Source organism: Lathamus discolor, chromosome 4 (genome assembly GCF_037157495.1).
Source record: "Lathamus discolor isolate bLatDis1 chromosome 4, bLatDis1.hap1, whole genome shotgun sequence".
In the NCBI taxonomy this organism is placed as follows: Eukaryota; Metazoa; Chordata; class Aves; order Psittaciformes; family Psittacidae; genus Lathamus; species Lathamus discolor.
In genome coordinates, this window is record NC_088887.1 from 57,961,451 (window position 1) to 57,985,730 (window position 24,280).

Below are 24,280 nucleotides of genomic sequence, written 5' to 3' on the forward strand. Positions count from 1 at the left end.
GGGTCTTCAGCGGCTGCGCGTCCCCTCTCCCGCAGCCGTGCGGGTGTCCCCACACCCGTCCCGCGGGAGCGGCCCCGGGCTGCCCCGGCCCTAACGGCGTGAAACGGCTGAGCCTGGGAGCCCGTGTCCCAGCTGAGGCCGTGCGCGGGTTCCCCTGTGGACGTCACAGAACCGTAGAACGGTTTGGGTTGGAAGGGATCTTACAGATCCGACCAGAAGCGAAATGTCAGGTGCGGCATGTAAATACAAACCAACCACCCCATCAAGTCATCTTCTGCTGGCGGGTGCCTCACCCTCTGGATGTGTTACACGGGGTTATAGCTGCCTTGCTCATGCTTCCGAGGGGACTGCACCAGAAGGTTCAGCTTCCCTGGCTTCCTGTGAGTGTCTCGGAGCACCAGCAGCAAGTGGCAGCATGAGAACCTGCAGTGTCCTACAGCTCTGCGCCTTTCTTTGCAAGTAACTGGGCCTTCTCTGTGGGTTGTGGGTTGTTGTTTGGGGTTACTCCTCCCCCCCCAAAAAAATAAAAATAAATAAATAATAAAAATAATAATAAAAAAAAATCACAGTTTTTATCAGACCGTCCAACCATTCAAAGACATTTTCCCTAAGATTTTACAGATTTGACTCCTGGGGTAGAGGGGAAAGACTTCAACACTGCCTCTGAGGCTGTTACCCCGTAGTGGGTTGACCTTGGCCAGCTGCCCACCCATCTATTCTGTCACTGGCCCCCTCAACAGGACCAGGGGAAAAAAGGTGAAACAGCTTGTGGGCTGAAATAAAGACAGGGAGATCATTTACCATGTACTGACACAGGCAAAACAGAATTGCCTTGGGGAAAATTAATTGGTCGCCAATTCAAAATAGTTTGGTGGTGAGAAACAAAGCCTAAATGAAAACAACACTTTACCTGGGTCAACTTCACCCGTGCATTTCCAACTCCATGCCTCAAGCAGTGCAGAGAAGTTGGGGAATGGGGACTGCTCTCAGTCTGTCCCTGCTTCTCTTTGCTGCTCCTTCCTCCTCACACTTTGCTCCAGCATGGGTCCTTCCATGGGCCACAGTCCCTCAAGAAGCACTCCAGCATGGGCTCTCCACAGGCTACTATTCCATCAGAAAATATCCACCTGTTCCATCATGGGGTTCTGTATGGGCTGCAGTGTGTATATATGCTCCACTGTTGTCCTCTCCATGGCTGCAGGGAAGCCCTTGCTCCAGCACCTCCACCCTCCATTTCTTCTCTGACCTTGGTGTTCACACTGTTGTTGCTCACTTTCACCCCTCACTCCTCTCTCTCACACTGTTATGTAGTGGTTTTGCCCTTTCTTAAGCATGTTTTGGTAGAGAGTGCCACTGGTGTCACTGAGGGGCTCAGCTGTGCCCTGTGATGGGTCTGTTGGAGCTATCTGGAAGTGGCTGTGTCCAGTGGGGCAACCCCTGGCCTCTCCTCACAGAGGCCACACCTGCAGCCCCCAGCACATAGCCACCTACACCCAGTACATAGCCACTTACAAGACTTTGGAGGCCTTTTGCATAAGAGAAAGGATGACACTCTTGCTGTAGAAGCAGAAGAGGAAGAAGAGAGGAGAAGCCCCAGAAAAGAAGTAGAGAAGTGCCTTGCTGGTTGAGCAGGCTGTAAGGCTTGCCCTGGGGACAGCAGAAAGGAGGAAGGAAGCAAGACCAATTGGCCAGAAACAGTTGCTAAGGAAGGGGGTGGCTGACACCATTTGCAGCATCAGCTGCACTGTGAAACTTTATGCCTGGGCAGGTTTTGCTCTGAGATTTTGATGCTATAGTTCAAGACAACAGCTCAGCCAGCACTACCACTGACAACACAAAGTACAGCTTTACATCTCAGCTACCAGGTGGATTTACCCTATGAGCCACTCATCTGGGTTTCTCGGGCATTGGCTGGCTGGATCCTAGTCTTTCACTGAGTCCTCTGTGCACCAGCTTTTTCCGTGGAGTGTCCAGTTAGGCCAGTTGGAGATAGTTTACAGCTGCAGGGAGTCTGACACACCCTCATCTCTTCTAGCTCTTGCACTTTAAATCTAACAGTCCTTCCAGATCACTGTATGATCTATACAATTATTTATTACATTAGATTAGCAACATTGCTAATCTAATATATGCAGTCTTTTGGCAACCAGGCTCTTTTTCTGTACATCAAAAATATATAGTATTTGTTGGTAGAAGGAATAAAAATAACATTTGATATGTTATTGTCAAAAGCTAACATATGAGTTATTTAATCTATGCAAACCATAAAACTACCAGAACATTATTACCTCACACTAATGGATTTTCTGTAGTAACAGGAGACTTCATAGTCCATGTTTGTAAAAGGACTTCTTCCCCTACTGAGATGCAGCCAGCTCTACAATGGAAATACCTCATAATTGATGTCAGTAGTGCATCACAAAGGTATTTCAATGCAAGAAAATAAAGTAATTTGTACATTTCTAGTGACCAGATGCAAGACAAATGTAAAATTCTGAGCTGGGATTTTTCCATGCTGCCATGACCAATATACTTGTCTTGCAAAACAATCAGTCCAATAAAAATACAGGATATTTATATGGCTACAGCTGATCAGAACAGACTGTAGAATTTATCTGTCTGTGTCGTGGTTTAAACCCAACCACAAACCTCGTTCACTCACTCCCCCCGCTTCTTGCCCTCCCCCTGCTCCTGGAGGGACAGAGAGGAGAATTGCAAAGAATGCAACTCCCACGGGTTGAGATAAGAACAGTTTAGTAACTAAGGTATAACACAAATCACTGCTGCTACCACCAATAATAATAATGATAAAGGAAATAACAAGAGGAAAGAATACAACACCTCAGCACCAGCCGACCAATAACTCGCCCCACTCCCCTCAGCCGAGCACCGACCAATACCTCGTCCAACCCTGCAGTCCCCTAGCCCTTCCAGGTAACTCTCCATTACATCCTGGGCGTGGTGTGCTGTGGTATGGAATACCTCTGGCTAGTTTGGGTCAGGTGTCCTGTCTCTGCTTCCTCCCGGCCTCCCCTCCTCCCTGGCAGAGCATGAGGCTCACAAAGTCCTTGGCCAGACCAAACATTTGAGCAGCAACTGAAAACATCAGCGTTATCAGCACTGTTCCCAGGCCAAAAAATCAAAACACAGCACTGCACTAGCTACTAAGAAGGAGAAAAATAACCACTACTGCTGAACCCAGGACAGTCTGTCACAATACAGCCTCTCAAGCTCCGGGGTTTCTCCTGGCACCAAAGCACCAGGATATTTATTCCAGACCAAATTAACATGACTTGTGATTTGTAAGCACATGACTTCTTAAAAAATTGCAAATGCCTACTTCAGTCTTTCATTCTCTATTTTTCTGCCAGCCAGACCCAACCCTCTTGGCTTCTGAGATTTGATACAATCATAGCCTGAAGTGTAATAATACAAGATTGCGTAGTCACTACCAACCACTTACTTTAATTTCAACAAACTGCTGTAATTAGTGATTTACCTCGTGGGGATGTTGTGAAACATACCTAATTACGGTCTAATACAGAGCTTTGTGATCCCCAGACAATAGTTTCTAGGTAACTGAAAAATAAAACATTTTCATTATAAAGGATATATTCTAAAGGATTTAGTGGAAGAGGCTTGCTGTATCTGTACCTTCTGGTCATATGCAGCTCACAAAGGCATATATATATTTCAGACCTCTGCTGTCCTTCCCAGGAGGGCAGTGATTCTCTTCCAGCAGGAGAAAAGTCTCTCACAAGCATTTGGGCAAAGTGTGTGCATGAGTTGTGTCACGGTATGAGCTGGCTCTTATCCCCACACAGCTTTGTAATGCCTCCTTCCCTGCAGGGAAGAAGGTCCTAACTCCCTTTCCTCCTTCTCTCGTTTGACACGCTTGTGCATCCCCCCAAAGGCACAGGGAGGGAGATGTTCTCAGTAACCATCAGTACCTGGAAGTCTGCTCAAGTGCCGAGCAGATAGTGTAAGGAGGCAAGAGCTCACTGTGTGCACATCTGCTCTTCTAAACCAGGGCAGAATCAGGTTTGCTCTGTGCTGTTGAGTGCCTGCCAAAACACACAAAGCCAAACTTTCACAACCTTCTTCTTAATGAGATCCACTGTTTTCTGTGCATGTCCCTTAAAGCCCTTGAAATCACATATTTGTGACAAAACCTGAAGGCTGTCTTGTTTAAAGCAGTTTTTCAATCCTTTTGTTTTACAGAGAAGGTCTTGAAAATATCACTTCTAAGAAATGAAAATCAAAACCACAAAAGAATGTAAATATTTTCTGAAAGCTCATTTCATGTTTTGTATCAGGAATGGTTATAAATCCTGAACTTGAGATCCTGGTGACTTACCTAGAACTGGTATAAAGCTTTGAAAAGGACTCCTAGTTAAGATTAGATTCACCTATACTCATACAAAATTGTGAATTACAGATGATGCAAATTACACTGGACAGTGGTAATTCATAGATTGATCACAGATCATAGAATGATCATAGAGTGGTTTGGGTTGGAAAGGACCTCAGAGATTATCTAGTTCCAGCAACCCTACCACAGGCAGGAACATGTTCCACTAGACCAGGTTGCTCAAAGCCTCGTCCAGCCTGGCCTTGACCACTACTGAGGATGGGGCATTCACAGCTTCTTGGGGCATACTTCCCTAGATAGTATTCAACAGAAAGGAAGGGAAGGATACTTCGCTGCTGGGTTCACTCTCTGAGACTATGTTCTGATACACATTTAAGGCAGAACTGTTACAGAAAGCTTCACTTGTCTCCAGCTGCTTACTTAAATTTCCAGCCGCCTATGCAGTGGCACAGCATAAACATACAGATGTGGTAAAATGTGTTGGGGAACTGATGAATGCAAAACCCAACCATTTCAGTTAGACATCTGCACGTTTGAGTCTCACACAGACACTCTGTTTGCAGAGGCAGATGACAAATGTATTGAACAGCATTTTCACACAGCATTCATCACACACTCTGGGATCGTGCTTGCTTTTTTTTTTTTGATGTCTCTAGCAGATTCTCTAGTGCTGAAGAGTTTTGCCAGACTGAAGACCAACATAAGCTAGTCTGGAGTTTGAGACCAGATAGAACAAATAATATGGCTATTTTTGTGATAAAATGTATTAGAATCTATTTTGCATTGCTGTTGGTGATTTTGGACTAATGTCCTCCTGTTTTTCAAGCAATATATGGCTTTCCAGCATCTTAGCCCTGGTCACCACTAAATTTGGTGAACCATACTACTGTTGGTCAGCAAGGGAATGCTTTTTTTGGTAGCTGTTCTCAGCACAGAGTCTATTAAGTGTGATCTACAGCTTTAACACTGGGAGTATTTAAGTGGGAACAATGGATAAGTGTGCATGTGTCGCAAGTTACTGTGAACTTGCACTGTATGACAAGGAAAAGCACAAACAGTGAAACTGAATAGTTCACATTTGCTTTGTTCAGAAATGACCTTCCACATATTCCCACTATAAATCAACTTCCCTGTAAGAAGTTACATCATGTCCACACACCCTTTTCTGTTGCTGGTGCTTGGGGCAAAGACGAGCAGAGTTCTATGCAGTACATGAGACACAGACAGAGAGCACACTATTTAAAATGATTCTTAAAAGACACTGCACAGAACTGCAAGTCTTTTCAGAAGGTTTTTTTTCTTTCCTGAAAATCTAAATAGTTCAATAATTTTAAAAAGACATAAATTAAATATTTTTGGCCAAATAAATGAAAGAATCATTTGAAAGTAGGTTATAATATATTTTATCCTGTATAATTCAAGTATATATCCTAATATTAGCATAATAGACAGCATAACGTACGATATAAACCCCAGATTAATTCTGAAATTTGCCACAAGCCATCTCTGTGGAAGAAATTCCGTGGCTGAGAGGATCACAATCTGCTTAAGGGCTGCTAGTGTAGTGAGTGCACTTACTCAAATGGAGCACAATTAAGTTTTTGTCTGTAAAGCACATTCTTGTTTAGCAATTACAGGTTCATAGATCTTACACAAGAGTCTATATCCCAGATCCTTTTTGGTGATATGAAGACAGCTGCCACAACCAGGGTGTTGCCCAACAGCCAGTTTGCAGAAACGCTGATGTTCCACCTGAGCCTCTAGCTGAGGCAGACAGCTTCTTCAGTTTAATGTTAAATGGAAATGCAAGGTAATGACAGTGAAGTTTATGGAGTGTATCTTTTGCAGTTTATGTTTAAGAGTGAAGTAATTCAGTTAACAAGCTACAGTGCTGATTCAGCAAGGCATATATGAACGTGCTAAAACCTACAGATTTCAGTGGGATTTCAGCAAGAGCAAAGAGTTAGGCACATAGTTAAGACTGAGATGAGCTTTAATGGCTTCCTGCATCATAGCCCAGCAGCCCTTACTTTCTTCCCTAAGTTTACAGGACTTGTTTTCTTCTAAAGAGGCACTCCAGTTCCCTTTGTATCCTCGTTAAAGTTGACAAGATAATCTGCCAGCATTTGTTTCTGGTACATCCAGATCTCTAGTACTTCGAGTGCTCGGTGGAGCACTGTTCCGAAGGTGGGCTCTTAGAAAGTTTTGCTCTGTCACAGAAAAAGGAAAAGGAAAGACAAACCCTCACTGAGTAAAGTTTGTTTGTTCGTATTACCTTACCAATTTTAGAGCCTAGATAACTTTTTGACTGTAGAAGGATACAGGTTTTGTTTGGTTTTTTACCTTGCTTAGCGTCCAACACAGTATCAACCCTCTTTCACCATTAGTTTGAGCTGCTGCTGTGGCATGGGAGAGGAATTGCTGAGGCCTGGGGTAGACACTGTCCTCTTCATTCGGCTGCAGCAGACCATCACAAACAGGTAGTTGGAGGTAGCAACGTGTTAACTTGCTATTGCACAATTCATCAGGATTTGTCCATCATCTGAAGTCCTGTTTTACATTGTGGCACAGTCCTCTTCCAGTTTCAAGCTCTTAACATTGATTTTGTGGGATGGCTTTATCTATAGTGACAACCTGCCATGTACATTGTCCTTGTGGGTGAGAACAACAGCTTCCTGGTGCTCCCAGGGAGACTGGCAAAAAGTGAGAAAAGCGGGATCTCCAACAAAAATGTAGGAGACAACACCTACCTGGTCCTTGGTGGAATCAAGGGCTGCAGCAGTGATGGATTCTGCCTACATTAACTTCAGGGAATTACACTGTAACTGAACAATCCCCACACAGGTCAAGATTTTTATCAGACTTCATCAGCATCTTAATGAGCTAGTGAATCATATCTAAACTACTCATTTAAATATTCAGTGTTAACTGTAAAACCCTCTTGCTGTTAAAGCGAACAAACACAGGATTCCATTTGTTTTGCCTTTTCTCTTTCTGTTTTTCAGCAGAATGTGCAATAAACATTCTAGACACTGGTTTTGGAAATACTGCTGTCACTGTAAGACTCTGAGGAACCAATTAGTTAAACTGTTGATAACATAAAATAGCAAGGGATTCTGCAGAAACAGCAGATGAAAGAAAATAATAAAGAAGTAATTATTATTCATGAGAGTTTAAACTCAAAAGCTTGCTTGCATGTTAGGAAGACTCACTGTGCTAAGGCTGGTTTTCAAATAATGTAATTTGTAGTGAAGGAGCAAAAATGTTCAGGTTAGAAGTCAGTTAAAATGGTCAGACAGAGAGGAACTGGGGTGGAATGAAAGACATATTCTCTTGCAAAACAGACCAATTCACCAGAAGGAAGTATGAATTAGTCAAACCTGACATGTGGACAAACCTTCCTCTGAGGCCAGACAGATAGAAATACAGATTTTAATACTGTAAGGTGAAATCCCAAAGGAATTCCATGATCATGTACAGGGGTAAGTACAGTCCATACAGCCTACATACAGTTCAGGCAAATCAATCTTGACTTGCATGTAAAAAGAAGGGAATCACAGCCATGTCATGAGACTCTGGAGCAGTGCTGGCTGGTGAGCAATGTGAAAATGGGAAATGTCTTTGAGTTAAGGCAAATGAAGTCTCTTCTCATTCAACCCTGTGCTGTTTTGACTCATTTCAGTCCCTCTTTTTCCAGGAACTCAGGAGTTCTTCAAACTGCAGTAACCTCTCTAAAAATTTTTCAGTGAGAGAGGCATCGGGACAAAGCCAAATAAATAAAAAGGACCCAAAATGCATAATGATGGCTCACTTTGGGACTCTTGCTTTACTCTGTTCAGACCTATTCAGAAGGAGATGTGCCCCCAGCAGAACAGTCTATTAATTGTCTCTGGTTTTAATCAGAAAAGGAAAAATCTCTCTCTCCTCTGCTTTTGTAAGTGGCTGCACGTCTTCGGTGCAGGCAAACTATCAAAAAGTCCCTTCTTTTTTTGAGTTCACAGCACTCACTAGGGTTTACTGCTAGCAAACAAACTGGATCTGAGGGTAAGTTCCCTTAGCCCTAGCACAGGAGGTCTGCTAGTTAGATATATAACTCTGAGTTTGTCACCTAAAGCAATCTCTTTGTAGGCAGCGGAAAAAAAAGCTCTGAGATGGCAAGTCATCTCAGATAAGCACTTTTGGACAGTAGTTAGCCCAACCTATCTCAACTGTCTGTTTTTCTCTGTTAGCTATAAAGTCAACAAAGAGTGGTGAACACAATAGACAGACATCAAAACTTCAGCTGTTTAAAACTGACCTTCCAAAGCTGTTTTAGGTAAATCACACTTTTTCATGCAGAACTGTTTATCATTGATTATTTACAGCAGTTCTCTTCATGTTATAGGTGCTTTGCATAAATGAAACCATACTCCATGCCAGAAAGGGCTTACATCTGGAAAGCGACTAAACCAGATTACCTTACACACATTAAAGAGGTGCCTGCTACAGCAAATCAGCTTCAAGCAACCGGCTAAATTATATTCATGTTAATTATGAAGGTGAGATTTTTATTTAGATAAATATACTGAGTAAATAACCCTGGATCACATCCTGAAAGAAATCCATTACAAATCTTATTCAGGCATACAAAAAGAGGCTCCAATTTAAATACATTTGTAAGATAAGGCAAACACAATGTTAATTTCATGGATTGAACTGGATTGTGGTCAATTTTTTATATTGCTTGTTTAAAATTATTTCATTTTAAAATAATTTGCTTTGAAGTTCCTCTCTCTATTTCACAGCTATTTACACACCAAAGGACTAAAGAACAAAGAATAGAAAATGACAATCAAACAATTAGGGAACATCAAAAATACAGCCAGGTGTCATGAATGTAAAAGAAGTGCACTAAAGAAAGGTCCCAAACCCCAGACTGTGAGAGAAACCAAACCAAACAGATAAAACAAAAACTGAGTATATTTTACATAATGAGCAATTATGTAAAAATAATACAAATAGATGTAAAAAATAATAATAATAAAACAAGAGCAATTGCACTTGGCCAAAATGCCTATGGATATCGCTCAGTTGTGGCAGGGAACTGACATACTTTCCACTGATGGGAAACCTGTCTGTCTCAGGGTGTCCTGCAACCGGCTGGCTGTCCTGCCAAGAGCCTGCACCAGCAACTCCCTATGAGACACCGGTCAGCTCCTACCAGTCCTGTGGGAAAGACAGGTTTCATAATCACACAGTCATGCTCAATGCTTTCTGTTGTCCTGTTTGTTGCCATTTCCACATCATCTCTGCCAGTGACTTCTTTCTGGAAGCCCTGGTCCTACCTCTCCCTGCTACCACAGTCAGTATCCCAGGCAGCAGGCAGCCTGCTTCTCCTGCTGTTGGGACCTTGGACCCTCTAGGGGGATTGTCAGCAATGACAGCTTCACCTCTTCAAGGGAATAGGGCTCACAAACCCAGGGAAAGAGAACATCAGTCTTTTGCTGATATTAACAGAAAATGTTAACTCCTCTTTGACTTTCTAAGTCACTTCAGAGAAGACTGACAATTTTATGTCCCAGTTCTCACTATGTCCTTTCTTGCACTGGTGTTGCTGGGGTGTTTTTTTGTCTACATGAAGACAATAGCAGGTGTGCTGGTTTTGGCTGGGGTAGTGTTCATTCCTTCATGGTGTAGAGCTATAACTTGGATTTTCACTGGAAACAGTGTTGAGGACACAGGGATGTTTCCATTACTGCTGAGCAGCTCTTACACAGAGTCAAGGCCCTTTCTGCTCCTCACCCCATCAACGAGTAGGCTGAGGGTGCACAAGGATTTAGGAGGGGGCACAGCTGGGACAGCTGACCCCAACTGACCCAAGGGATATTCCATGACATGAGTCTCAGCACATAAAACTGGAGGAAGAAGAAGGAAGGGGGGCATTTGGAATGATGGTGTTTGTCTTCCCAAGTAACATGTGTGATGAAGACCCCTGGTTTCCTGTGGACAACTAAACACCTGCCTGCCCATGGGGATCAGCGAATGAATTTCTTATTTTGCCTTCATATGTGCATGGCTTTTGCTTTACCTCTTAAACTGTCTTTATCTCAACACATGAGTTTTCTCATTTTTACCCACTTTTACCACTTTTATGATGGATTAAACCACAATAGCAGGAAAGATTAATGATCATGTGTTATCAATTACCAATAAAAACATCATTGCAACACATTTGCTCTCCTCTTTGGTATTTCTACTGAATTAAAAACTTTTCTCAATCTTATTCTGTCAGTGGGACAAAATTTGGGCTGCAGTAGCGCCGGCAGTATGGTGGGGTACAGCAGCATAGAGCTAGCACATGTGTGATGGTTCCTCTTTAACCTTGGCATTTCCCCAGTCATATCGGAACGGTATGAGTAACTTTGACAGTGCCTTGGGCTTAATACCACTAGAGGTCATGCAATGTACTTATTATCTAAGCCGCTTTTGAAAAATGCTCTAATACTCCACAACTAGTGGATGTATTTGTACTGACTGTAGCGCCAGGCACTGCTTTGGCCTCTAGATGTCCCCACTTTGTACACGTGTAAATAACCACGCCACAATAAATTGCCCCATCTATTCTGTTGCCCAAGCTTGGGATTTTATCTTGAATAGTACACAAGTGGGGAAGGATGAGGAATTGGAAGTATGCAAATAATATTAGCATGAAAAGCCTGCTTTATAAAATTAACTGTCTTATCCACTAAAATAAGGAACAAACAGTGAAAGACAGTACAGTATAACATCAAATCTTTCATTACAACACCACGAGTGGTGGCTTCTGTTTGACCTGACTACCATGATGCTGATTACACTAATGTATCTGCCTTGGACTTTTTGTATCTTGGAGGTACAGCTTGAGATACTATTGATTGTATCTCGAAGCAGCTGACAACTGCTCTCTATCTTTTGATTACAAGCCTTTTGGTGTCTTTCTCCTCTTTGCCTTTGGCCAGTACCCTTATCTGTACCACCTACATCCAGCTCCACCTGGAACAGGCATGCTTTTAGAGACCAGTCAGACTTCACATCCTGTCACAACTTGCACCAGTCCTACTATCATAATTTTTCCATGAAATGCAGATCTGTTGTGAGTGGGCTCAACTGTTGGACCCAGCCTGTTTTCCCTTAGAGTGTGCTACTGGTATTAGCCAGGGTCCATCAGCAGCTGAAGATTGTCCAACAACACTGCCCTCACCAGCCTAAGTTTGCTTATTCTTATTAAAAAAACAACCAGCTCGCAGCACTGACATCATCTGCTTTATTCTGCACTGTTGTCTGATTCCCACCTTTCAGCTAGGCAGCCCCTTCTGCCCCCCTGATTAGGGTTCTCCCAAGTTGTGGGGAACTGGCAGTTTATGTAGCCATTTGAAAAACATGTCTCCAAATTTTGTACACAATTTGGCAGATCTGGCAAAATGAGAGCGGTAACAGTCAATCAGTTATTTAGTTTCCACTGTAATAAGAATTTACAATTACTGTTCGCATCCTTTTGATAGACCATTCTCCTAGACTTTTGCCAGTCTGGAAAACTCTGGAGACAAGTATTGTTACTGAACTAGATATTACATTCATAATCTCATCATTGATAATCTAATCTCATTTTATCACACAGTGATAATCTCATCATTGTATAGAAATACCTGAAGGGAAGGTCTAAAGAGGACAAAGCCAGGCTCTTTTCGGTGATGCTGGGTGGTAGGACCAGGGGCAAAGGGCAAAAACTGAAACACAGGAGGTGCCCTTTGAACATCAGGAAACCTTTTTCACCGTGGGGATGACTGAGCACTGGCACAGGCTGCCCAATGGAGACCGTGGAGTCTCCGTTGCTGAAGATGTTTAAAAGTCACTTGGACATGGTCCTCGGTAGCTGTCTGTAGGTGGCCCTGCTTGAGAAGGGGAGTTGGACCAGATGACCCCCAGAGGTCCCTTCCAACCTCATCCGTCCTGTGGTTACTGGCCAGTTAACTGATATTTTCACTCTCTTCATAAATTATTTATTATCTATGCAGGAGATTGCTTAGATTATACAAACTGACTTTATTAATATATTGGCAATTATTCAGCTCTTTCAGCATAAGAAATGTCTATGGAAATATGGCAGGCAAGTTACACCTTCTTGATAAACCACTAGGCTTCTTTCAAAGCTATGGAGCAGTGTTCAGCATGATGGGAGCCATTTATCATCCAAGCCTCCTTCTCTGTGTATGCTTTAGGATCTAATATTTGTAGGAGAGATTTGTTTTCCTGTAGAGGAAAATAGAAGTTTCCTGGTTTTTTTTTTTTTTTTCCCCAAGTGAAAGCAAAAATAGTTACTTCCAGACACTATCAAGATAGATTTAACCTTTTTCTTTCATATATCTAGCCATGCCTCAGGGCTACCTAATTCAGATAAAGCCAGACACTTAGCATAACTTTACTTATAATGATTCACTTTGTAGGCTATGCAATGCCTACAGGAATAATGTATTGAGTGTAATCAAGATTCAATCAAACATCCTTTTGACTTTCTGTTACTCTATCAAGAAGAGATCTGCAGTCTTTTCCAGGAAAGCTTTGTCAAAAGACTTGGAATAATTGCGAAAATATAGAATATAAATATTTTATAAGAAATTTGATGCCACAGCACTGTATCCACATTTTTCCCAATCTTTCCTCTTTTGTACTTTAGAACTACGTTCAAAGAAACCTTCCATAGGCACTTTCTGCTAGTGACCACCTGAGAGCTGACCGTGACAGAGCACCCGTGTGCATGACTTCAGTTTCAAACGATGTTCACATACTCCTCAAAAAGCTAGACAAGATTTATCTTGTGCAGGAGGTCAAATTATAATTCAAGTCCCTCAACCGAGGCTCACTTGCTCAGAACTTGTTCAGATTCTTCTGGCACAAATTGAGCAGCGGCACTCAGTTATTCACTTGTTTAAATATTTATGGTGAATGTGGTGGGGAGTGATGAGTGGTGAGAACAGTGATCACTTAGCTGCTTCTTTGAGCAATCATAACATTGAAATTCATAACCACAATTTGCACCTGCAAAGAGTAATGAACTGCCACCTTCTGAGGAATAAGGGAAAACCTTCTTTGTCCCTTGTAGAATGTCACTTCCTGCTATCACATAAAGCTAGAAAGGGAAAGCAATATGTTTGGGTATGAGGGAGATGGCAGAGCACCCTTCCGCAGGTAACATTTCTAGTCATATCCCTCTCAGACACTTTGAAGGTTTACCATGACATAAAAGCTGTAAGATGTGGCTGCTCAGCAAGTGACTTTTGCACCTTGCAAATAGCGCAGAGCAGCTTTTACTTCTACTCTAGCCAGACTCATGTCTAGCAGAATGGCTACTGTTGACTTCTGCGTTTGCAGTGATGGAAAATGGAACCTCTGAGATTTTCTTGGATATACGACACCTCTGCAGAACTGGTACTAACAGAGAAATATGTCACAATTGCTGGCACTTCCAACAAATTGGAGATTCAAGCAAATTTGTTTTTACAGTAAAAATATTACATGTCCTTCATAATTTTACTGCAGAAGACTTAGTTGTCTTTAAACTCACATCTGCAACAGAGCGTGTTTTGTGGGATCCCAGGGTGTAGGGCTATCTTACATGAACATGGGAGGGTAGCCTACAAGATGATTCCACTATTGCTGGAATCTGGCTATCAGTTCAGAAAGGATTGCCATTTTAAAGCACAATGATGGGACATTTTGGCTTAAAAGCGAAGGAAGGAGAAAGAAAGGGAGATAGTAAGGAGAGCAGCTGACATGCTAGCTGCTGTGCAAGGCTGGCCTGTCTTCTAATCAACTTGCTACTGCATTCCAGATTAATGTGCTAGAAAATTTGAGCATGTAAGGGAAGCTGCATAAACATGCCATGTATTGAGATAAGGATTTGCTTGATTTTCAAGTCTGTTATAAACACAAGCAGCTGTGAGGTCTTTCCCTATCAGAACCAGTCCTACAATGGCATGTTAAGTCAATGAAAATCTCAAAACCGTTGCTTGCATCAGCACAAAGGGCCAGTCTCAACAGACATGTGTGATACAGAAAAGGTCTTGATAGAGTGCAAGCTCTTCAGTGTTACTGACGAGGCATGGACAGTGTTATTGCCAATAGCTCAGAGGCAGAGCAGGGCTTGAAAATAGGACCTCGGATTTGCCTCACATGACATTATTCAGCTCTGGGAATAAGAATAAACCTCAGGTATGTATCAGCTCGTGTGATAACGATGGCTTCCCTAACAAAGGCAATTATAAAAATGCTGAGCAGACTATTTGATGGTGGTTCTGGCAGGATTAACTTTTTAGTAAGAGAAGGCTGGTAGGCAAAAGGAATGGGGTGGGCTGATCCATATCTTTCTCTGTGGTGTGTTGATCAGACTAGTGTGAGTCAATCCTGTGAGTCAACCATCAACTCTATGCAAATGCACATGTTTATTAGCATTTACTACCAAAACCCTCCTGCATCCCTCCAGGTGTGGCTGAACTCTGTTGAATGGCTAACTTCTGTCCTTTGCTCTGTTTCAGTGCCATCTCATAGCTTTAGTTTTAAGCCTTTGATAGCTCTGTTGTGATCCCACTTGGACATTGCCTTCCATCTCCCTGAGCACACCTCATTGTTTCCGTCTCAAGCGTGCCCTTTCAAACAGTGAGTGGATCAAAGACTGCTGCCTGCAACCAGATGAAAAATAGCAAATGGGAGGAAAGCAGGAACAGAACAAAACGATAGTTTTGCTCAGCAGCCAGGCTGACTTCTGCAACATATGTGGTGGCTGCTAGGCAAAGGTAACATCTGGGTCCCACCTGTAGAGAACATGAAGGAGGTTTAGTGCAGAACAGCTTGGGAAAGCAGGTGGAGGCTGGGGGAAAAAGTTCAGAGCACAAACTAACGGCAGGGCTATTACAGTAACGGAGCTACCCCTGGAGGTGAAATCACTGATGGTCCTAGTGGACTGAAAATGCCACAGCAATCTGCTAGCTGCACCGCTGTAAGGAACTGGGCTGTGCGAACACAGCTCGCTTACAAGGATGCAGCCCGGCTCACAGTGATGTAGAGCCAAGCTCGAATTGTTAGCTTTTTCTTATTTGATCTCACATGCTTCAGGTGATCCTGCTTAAATGAGTTAAACTATCCATACAACGTGGTACTGATCCATGAGTGTTAAAGAGGCAGCAAAATTTTGCCTGTGTGAATCAAACACACTGTGCATACCAAATTCCCTGGCAACAGCACGTTAAGACAGAACAGTTGAGCATCACTGTTAAACTTTGATGCCCTAGATGGACAGAAATGATTATACTCCCATCACCAGTTTGTGTATGCATTTCAGTTACATCCACATAGTCCAAAGTAAGGATATGTTGTGCCCAATTTTGTGCACAACAATGGTGAAAGGATTTATTTATTTATTTATTTATTTATTTATTAAGGAAGAAGATTTTGGGATGGTTCCTACTGAAGTATTGATTTCAGTGGAAGTGTTCCTAGGTTAAGGTGGTGCCTGTGCAGACTACAAGGGCAAGGCAGCAGTGAAAGCACTAAAAAGTATGAATGAAGAGGTTTAAAGCTTGATGGTAGCACTAACACGTGAAACTATAGATGAATGCTTTTCTCCATAAACGGTATAGATCAGCAAGAAAAAATAAAAATAACAAAGTAAAAATAAGTAATGCTGGGTTGTTTTGCTTAACTATTGAAAGAATTGCCTGGATATTTCTCACTGTTGCTGGAGAGCAACAGGCACAGCACAGTGAACTGTGCGAATGTTGAAGACTAAATCAGAGGTTACTGGTGGAAGACTTTGCAGAAAGTAACTTAAGACCTTGACTGCATCTCAGCTGAGAGGTAGATGAAAGGACAATACACATGGAAATTGTGTTTCTAAAAAGAACCACCATACACTTAGTGATTTTACCCAGCACTATGCAGCACACAATAAAACCAGGGAAGAGCCCGTTACTGCCAAGCTGCTTTTTATTTTACAACTTTATCAGCATTACACATACTTAGCGCTGCACTGCATACCTGTAGTTTGCTGTGAGGCCTGCAGGTTGTATATCCTAAAGATATGCATTATATGGTATGTAGGTTGTATATCCTGAAGATACACCATAAAGATCTGGTGGTATAATGCTCTCATTATACTATAAATGTGAGAGCTAATATAAGGCAATCTTGAGGCAGGAATTTTTAATGGTTCACATAGATTCAAGAGCTAGGTCTTCAGGGCAAATTACTACTTTTCATCTCCAAGAGGTTTACAAATGATGGTACTACCAATGTAAACTTTTAGCCCTGCACAATCAAACGTTTAAAGGTAATTGCAGACAATTATAGCAGATTTTGAGGGTTGTTGAGGAATTTGCATAAATACCATGTTTAAAAGGACTGCATATAAATAAAAATGTGGATTTAGTAGCTGTCATCTTGAAATGTTTCCAAAAAGGAGTCTCCTAAGCAAACGTATGTGTGACAAGAGACAATTCCAGATCCACTAGCAGAAGAGAAAGTCTGAAAGAGATACTCTTGTAACTAGACCACGCCAATAAATACCTTCAGAAAGGGTCAGGCAGCAATAGTGAGAAAGAAGACAGCACTGAAGGAGATAGCATCTGCCATATAACTAATTAAACACGTGGCCAAACACATTCTGCTTTCTTCTTATGCAAAGTAATGGCTAAAGTATATGTTGGAAGTTGCGACTGAAAATAACAGTTCTGGGAGAAATGTCACAGAAGCGGGAAGGTCAGCGCTGCTCACGCCACTGCTGGGAACTGGGAGGGGATTTCTCTGGCAGGCAAAGGCAAAGAACACTCCTGCTGCTGCTGATGGTAAAAACCCGCATGAACAGGAGTTTTAAAGCCTTTCTCAAGAACCAGACACTTCCATTACTCAGAATTCCCTGGTCTTACCGGTAAAAATAAAATAATGAAAATGTTGCATTCAGTAAAGGGAAAAGCTAATGAAGAAAGTTCCGATTCTGGCTTGTTTGCAAGAAACAGAAAGTGACTTTTCTTCTTTTCTTTCCCCCCGCAACCAGAGATGATTTTAAGACACATGTTTTGGGCTTTTTTAATAGCAAATAAATTCCGACTGAAAAACGCTGGGAAGAAGGAGGAAAAATAAAAAAAAAGCCTAGGTGGGAAAGCGCTCTGGTGACTCTAACGAGAACATTCTCGCTCTCGGGGGAGAACGTCTGCCAATTCGTAGAGACCCAGCGCGACCGGTGCCTGCGTTAGTCCCCTCCCAGGTCCCACTGAGACCCGCAGCTCCCGGCCCAGCTCGGACCCGGGCCGGGCGGGCTTCAGGCTGATGATTTCCATCCAACGCCGCATCTGTGCAGCCGCTGCGCACCGGCTCGCTGTAGGATAAAGGGAGACCGGGAAGAGCACCTGAGATTCCCGAAACGAAACCAGCTCCGGGGTGGGACTGGACGAGGCCCTTCTCACCCACCGCGGGACCTCCCACCGCTTCACTTCCACGGGGCAGAGCCCAGAGCAGGGGGAACACCGCATCCTTCCGGCAGATGAGCCCGTACTCCCCGACAGAGGCCACCGCTGCTGGGGCTGCGCCTTTAAGGGGCCAGGGGAGGCGGTGGCAGGCGGGATCTTGCGTGCTGGGGCCTCTCCCTCCTTTCCTCCCTCCGCCGCCGGCCGGGCAGTGGGCAGTGCCCGCCGGGCGCCGCGGCGGGTGGGGAACGGGGAGCCGCAGCAGCCTGCGGCCATGGCTGTGCCCCTGCGCCGCCGGCTGTCCATGCTCCTGCTTGTTCTGTTAGCAGCCGGTGGGCTGCGGGCTGCGGAGCGGAGCAGCAGCGCCATGGAGGAGCTCGCCACCGAGAAGGAGGCGGAGGAGAGCCACCGGCAGGACAGCGTGAGCCTCCTCACCTTCATCCTGCTCCTCACTCTCACCATCCTTACCATCTGGCTCTTCAAGCACCGCCGCGTCCGCTTCCTCCATGAGACCGGCCTGGCCATGATCTACGGTGAGTCCCGCCGCGCCTCGGCCAGCGCAGCCGGCGCCTCAGCCGCGCTCCTCTCCCCCCCTTCCCCCGGGCAGCCGGCTCCCTGAGGGCCGGCGTCACCCCGCAGGTGCCGGCAGGGGCGCCGGCGGCGGCGGGGCCCTGTGCTCGGCTGCGCCCTCGCAGAACCCAGTCGAGGGGCAGGAGGGCTGCGGCCCCGCGCCCCCATCGCGGCTGGCGGGAGGCAGCGCAGGGGTAGGCCGCGCCCTGGGGGGGGGCAGCCCATCAGCTCCCGGCTGCCGTCACCCCACCGGAGCCTTTCCCGTGTGCAAAGAGCGTGTTTAAACTCCGTTGTTGCGGGGTTTGCCTGACTGCTGTCATGCCGCTGTCACGGGTGGCCTGAGTTGGCTGGGTACCGGCTGACCGCAGTGGTACCAGACACCCTAGGCAGCGCCCGCAGCTCGCCCTAAGCCCACCTGGTGCAGTAAGGACTGTACTGAATCGAGTTTGTCCTCTCCAGCTCCCTCTCTAAAGGGAAACTAAATTCCTCAGCAGAAGCGGCTGCGGAGGTGATGGTTTGGAGGAGCGGGGCTCTGCGCCGGTGCTGTTGATGGCTGGCGCAGAGGACGGCAGGTGAGCCTCGCTCCGCTGCGAACGCGCACAGTTGTATTCTGTGTGCAGCTTGCTACGCAGCGTAAACGGTTGCGATGAGGAGCAGCCGCCCGTTTAAAAACTGATTTGTCTGCGGGTGATTGGCTATGACTGTAGTACCGAGGGCATTTCTTCTTTATGAGCTGAGTCGGTTCCTGATGAATGGTGTGAAACACCTACCCGGTGCTGGTCGGGATAAACATATTGAGGGTAACTACGGATGAGAAATTCAGCACTCGAGGGGAGGGGAAAAGAGAACTGTTTCCTCCCTGATGAGTACTACTGATCTTGAGAGCTATATGATTGCTTGCAAAGCAGTGGAATTTTCCTCTGCTGATGCTTCTCTTAAACCATCCCAATTTGCTCTTAGTCACTGATCTCCTTGCTGCATTGCTGTGTCTTTCACATATGCTTGTTGCTGAAAACTGGCAAATTAACAATTAGGCATATAAGTAAGTTCTACACTAGCATGGTAGTGACTAGCAGCTGAGTAGTGCTCAGGAGGGGGTAGGTTAACTGTATGTGTGCTGACAGGAAGAGATGGGGTAAGGTTTTATTGAAGATGTTGTTTAGATACTATGCTGGTGTTGTCACCTTCAGAAAGTTCACCTCTGTTCTATGACCATTAGGTGGTTTAGTTTATGGTGGAAATCCTGTGTATGTTGGAGTGCTAATGTATACAATACAAGTAGCAGGGCACTGAGGGCATTTGGGTATGTGTTTTGATGAGCTCTGTGGGAAATAAGAAGCTGTTCAACTGGAGAACTTCTGCCTCTCATGAAACTCAAATTAGTTTACTCTAATATCCAGTTCCTGATCCATGAAATGGGTGCTAGATTCCCAATTTAACATACAAGTGCTGAAATGGTGTATTAGGAAAGTTGCTATGCAGTAGCCATTTCTGCCATAGGCAGCACTGCTGAAAAGAAGGACTGTCTCTAACCATTGCATATTCTTGGTGTACCCTTGCATGAATCATTTTCTTTTCATAGATTATTCCACAATACACTCATCTTCTAAATGAGTCCCCCTAGTCTACCAAAATACATGATCTCCCAAACTGACTCTTGCTGTGTTGTGGCAAACATCTGAAGAAACGTGTTTAGTGAGTTCAGTTCCTTTCTCACACAGTTAACCTTCTAGTCAGTAAAGCTCTGCTGAGGCCCAGTTACACTTAAGCGTTTTGCAGACTTCCTTTAGAGCAAAGAAAAGGACATTGCAAGTGTCATAATAACTTTCTGTTATGTTTCTGATAACCAGGTTTCATTCTTCAAATAAAAGCTTCTCTTCTTCCTTGTCACTTTAAGGACAGTGACAGAACTGAGATGGGTTTCTGTTTTGCTGATAACTTGATATCTGAAAAACGCACTTTTTTTTGGGGGGGGGGGTGTGTGTGTGTGATTGTTTTGTGTGTGTGTTTTTAGCTATGTGTGTATTTAAGAGGCATGTGCTTGGTCAGTCTGACTTAAACACAAAATCATTAGGCAGCATTTCAACCAGAGTTTGTGGTCATAAAAACACACACGCAAAACAAACAAACAAAAAAACCAACCAGCCAACAAAAAAAACCCAAACAAACAAAAAAAAGAGCACACTCAAAAAATCCAAACCCCCCCCCCCCCAAACACCCAAACCAGTTCTGGGTGTCTAGGTGCTCTCCAAAGGATGTATTTAATAATATGTTAATGGTGCAGGCTCCGAATTTTGCACACTAGGTAATTTTCATATGGTCAAGACTTACAGCACTTGTACCACTTGCATTCATCTTTTTAACAGAAAAATTGAAGTGTTTCTATCACAGTGGTTTCCGGTGCTACCCAAATAAGTGGCTTTCATTTAGAGGAGAAGTCAGTCAGCACTTCAGTGCTGATTAGTTTTTATTATGGAGACCATGACCTGGAAAAAACTGGCTTGCTGCACCTAAACCCCCTCAAACTGTTGGTCTCAAAGTGATGAATGTTTGGATGATAGTATTGGATGAAATACACATTTGACTTGAGCTAGTTACAGCTGCGGGTCTTGATGGTTGCTAGTTCCTTTTGCTCTTTAAGAAGAGATGATGGAGTTGGGCTTCTTTTTATCTAGCCATGATTAATTTAATGTGCAACGAGACCTCTTTCAACGAGACTACAGTAGGCATCAGGTAGCACAACACTGGCTTAAAACAGTGAGAAGAGAAACTGCTTCCAGAAGTCGAGGCTTTAACCAGCATCCAGATTTGCTGTGTTGTATATAACTTCATTGTGCTAGCTTCTTTGATTGAAGATTAAAGCATCATTAAAATCATTATGTAGTCTTTCCCTGTTTCTTATTTCCTGTGTTGTCACTGTTCTTCAACAGACAGTCGCTGCTTGTCTGTCTGTGTTATTCTGATGTGCTAAATATCTTTCTCTGGAAACGTCTGTTGAGATGTGAACTAACACAGAGCTTATATGGGTGTTTAATGACTTGCAGCCCTGTTTCTCCCCTCCTCACCCCCTCCCCCCCCCTTTTTTTTGGTGATGTGCAACTTAATCTTGTTTGTGATGAAGCTATATGAAAACTTCAGCCGTGCATGATAGATCTGACAGTTGTGTATGTGAAAGTGGAAGGAGCCTAACTTTTTTGAATGTCTTAAAATACCTTCTGGTGAAAGCTGCAGGTTCGGGTGCAGTACGGATCTGAAAATAAATATGCACCATAGCATTGCACTATGATCGCCCACAGGTCATTTCGTAAGAGGCGCTTGTCTTATAAAGTGCTAAATACAATTGAATCTGGTCTTGAAACTGTAACAAGGGGGTTGCTTCTATGAAAGTTAAATACTTGCAAATGTTGTACAGCTGCTCCAGCAACAGTGTTACTAATGTAAGTCATTATGGAGCAATTAAAAAACCCCAAACAACCAACCCATAACAGAGCAATTAAGGAATTGAGACTTTGCTGACACATGTATTCCAGTTTGTGATAGTGATCATGATGCTCCTTGTCTTTGTGCTGATCTGAGTCCCAAGGAGAAAGCGTTCTGAGCTGTGTTTTACCTGAAGAGGTTCAACAGAGGTATACAGTGACCCTGTGTTTGGCAGGTTTCTTCACTCTCTTAGGAGCATCCTCATCTGGTAGGGCACCAAAGGATGTGGACTGGGCACCTCAAGAACTCTGGGAAGAGCTTAAAGATGGGAAGTGATGGCGGGTTCCCAGTGCCCTGCTCTTTAAGAAGCAGCAATCTGGATCAGTAGATGTGTGCCAGCAGATCCAGTGATACCGCTCCCATTAGGCAATTAGTCTGTCCCTTTCAAAAGCAGTAATTTGGATGTCAGTCCTACCAGGTACCTTCTCAACTGTGGTGGTGTTCTGGAACCGTCTGGAGGCCACACGTACTAGTGCTGCAGGTAAAAGTAAAAGCAAAATTGGACTTTGGTGTGGAGGGGGAAAAACAATATATGAAAAGGCATGTAAAACTTCTATTACCTTTTGTGGATCATAAATGAGAGATTAGGTAAACCTTTAGGATGAAAATATCTCTTTTGTTCAGAAATACTCAGTATCAGTCTAAGTTTCTGTATCCACAGAGTAGATACAGAAAAGGCCTATTTTTAGATCATGTGGCTGCAGCACTGTCTGTTACAATTTTAGTCTCTACACATGCTAGAGATGACCTGACACATCTCCCACAGCCATCAAAATAATGGCAATGTTGGTATTTAATAAGCCACTTTCACACAAGCCTTCTAATAATAGATTTAGAAGCATAACTCTCAGCACCTAGTTTTGAGAACATCACCCTTTCTCTTGCAACCTGCTTGTTCTTCCTGGATATTCTTTCATGGGCTTTCACATGAGTCTTGCGCAGCTTGTTGGCTGCTCAGTGCATTTTAATTGTACTGCAAATCTCATCTGTAAGCTTTCTTTGTGGTCTGTAACCGGATAGAGCTTATTTTATCTTGTGAGAGATTTTAGCAAAAATGCTGTGGATCTGTTGTTAACCTGTTAATCTGTTGTCAGATTTATTCTTCAGGTGGATAGCTGAGTAGTTTAGAAATGGCTAATATTTCTGAAATGTCTTTGAAGTGTAATATTTGAGCTATATGATTCAGCTGTAGTCCTCAGAGCACAGAAGTGATTTTTGAGGGGGTTTTTGGTTGTATGTGGCTTTGGGGTTTTTTGTTTTGTTTTGATGTTTTGATTTTTCATAATTTTTTTTTTTTTTGGGTGGTGTGTTGGGTTCTTTGAGGTAGGACAGAGGTTTTAATAGCAATAAGTTAAATGAGTTCATTTTTGTTTGTTAAATTCAGCTTCATAAAATGTTCTATCAAATCGGCACCAGAATATTCTTCTGATAACCAGCATGATCCAAAGGAGAGAGAAATGGCAAGCCTGGGTTTCCTCTATACGACACAAGTGGCTGTTAAAGCTGGTACTGCTCTACAACACCATGTGGTTGTAGAAACCAGGGTGAGGCTTAAGGGGAAGGGATTCCTTTGCATGTACTGTAATTCTTATCTGAATTAGAAAGTTATCACTAACAGATGCCAGTTGTGTAAAATTGCAGAGCTCACATCTGCCTGCCTTGCTGTCCTGTGTGTGTGCTCAGTGATGGGCTGTGTTGGTTGGAGTGTGCTGAACTGTGGGTAGGTAACCTGATGTCTGGTGCACAAGCTTGTTTTCAGACAGTAAGGTGGTCCTGCAGTGCATGACAGGTTAGCATTGCTCTTGTCTAGGATCTGTAGGTGCTTGAAGCTTTCCTTAGTCCACTTCTGAAGATTTTTTGAAACTTTTCCAATTTATCTTTGTTACCTTGCAATAAAAATATATCTCAAAACAGGTCTTCCAATGAGTCTTCCTGAAACAACCCAAGGACTGAGCTCCCCTGTAGATGCAGGGTGTCTGTAGCTATTATAGTAGCTTCTGCTCCTGGTGTAGGTGAGAAAACTGGCAAAAGGATGGTGAGGGAGTGTATAAAAGCTATCAAGTCCCACAGGATGCCCCAAGCTGCTTGTTAGGTGCTGAAGGTGTCCCCATCTCAGTGCTGCTCTACTGTATCACTGGGGCTGTGTGGTTTTGGGAGGAGGTGGATGCGACAGGTTGGGTCTATATTTTTAGCTGTCTCCTTTCTGCTTGGTTACTTAGGCCTTTGTTTTATAGATGATCACAGAATGGTAGTAGGGAGTGCTCCCTTGGCTATGGTAGTGAAAATCTATGTAGCAACTTGTGTGTAATTTTATCTCTGGGTTTCACAATCCTGCATTGGTTTATACTTTATGCAAAACAAAATGAACAATTCAGATACTGTTCTT

At 43.7% G+C, this 24,280-nt stretch overlaps 1 protein-coding gene and 1 long non-coding RNA gene across 3 annotated transcripts in view; one reads left to right on the forward strand and one right to left on the reverse strand.

Annotated features, from left to right (window-relative positions):
- Nucleotides 1–17,451: 17,451 nt before the first annotated feature.
- On the reverse strand, nucleotides 17,452–19,018 carry LOC136013556 (uncharacterized). The gene is made up of 2 exons (XR_010612283.1): nucleotides 18,313–19,018; nucleotides 17,452–17,756 (listed from the first exon to the last, which is right to left on the reverse strand). It is a non-coding gene; the product is annotated as an uncharacterized LOC136013556 (long non-coding RNA).
- Nucleotides 17,741–24,280, forward strand: part of SLC9A7 (solute carrier family 9 member A7) — a 77,235-nt gene continuing 70,695 nt past the window's right edge. For both annotated transcript variants that reach the window (XM_065677593.1, XM_065677594.1), the window contains exon 1: nucleotides 17,741–18,377. In XM_065677593.1, coding sequence (XP_065533665.1) covers nucleotides 18,119–18,377 — 259 coding nt within the window. In that variant the 5' untranslated portion in view covers nucleotides 17,741–18,118. The remainder of the gene's footprint in view (nucleotides 18,378–24,280) is intronic.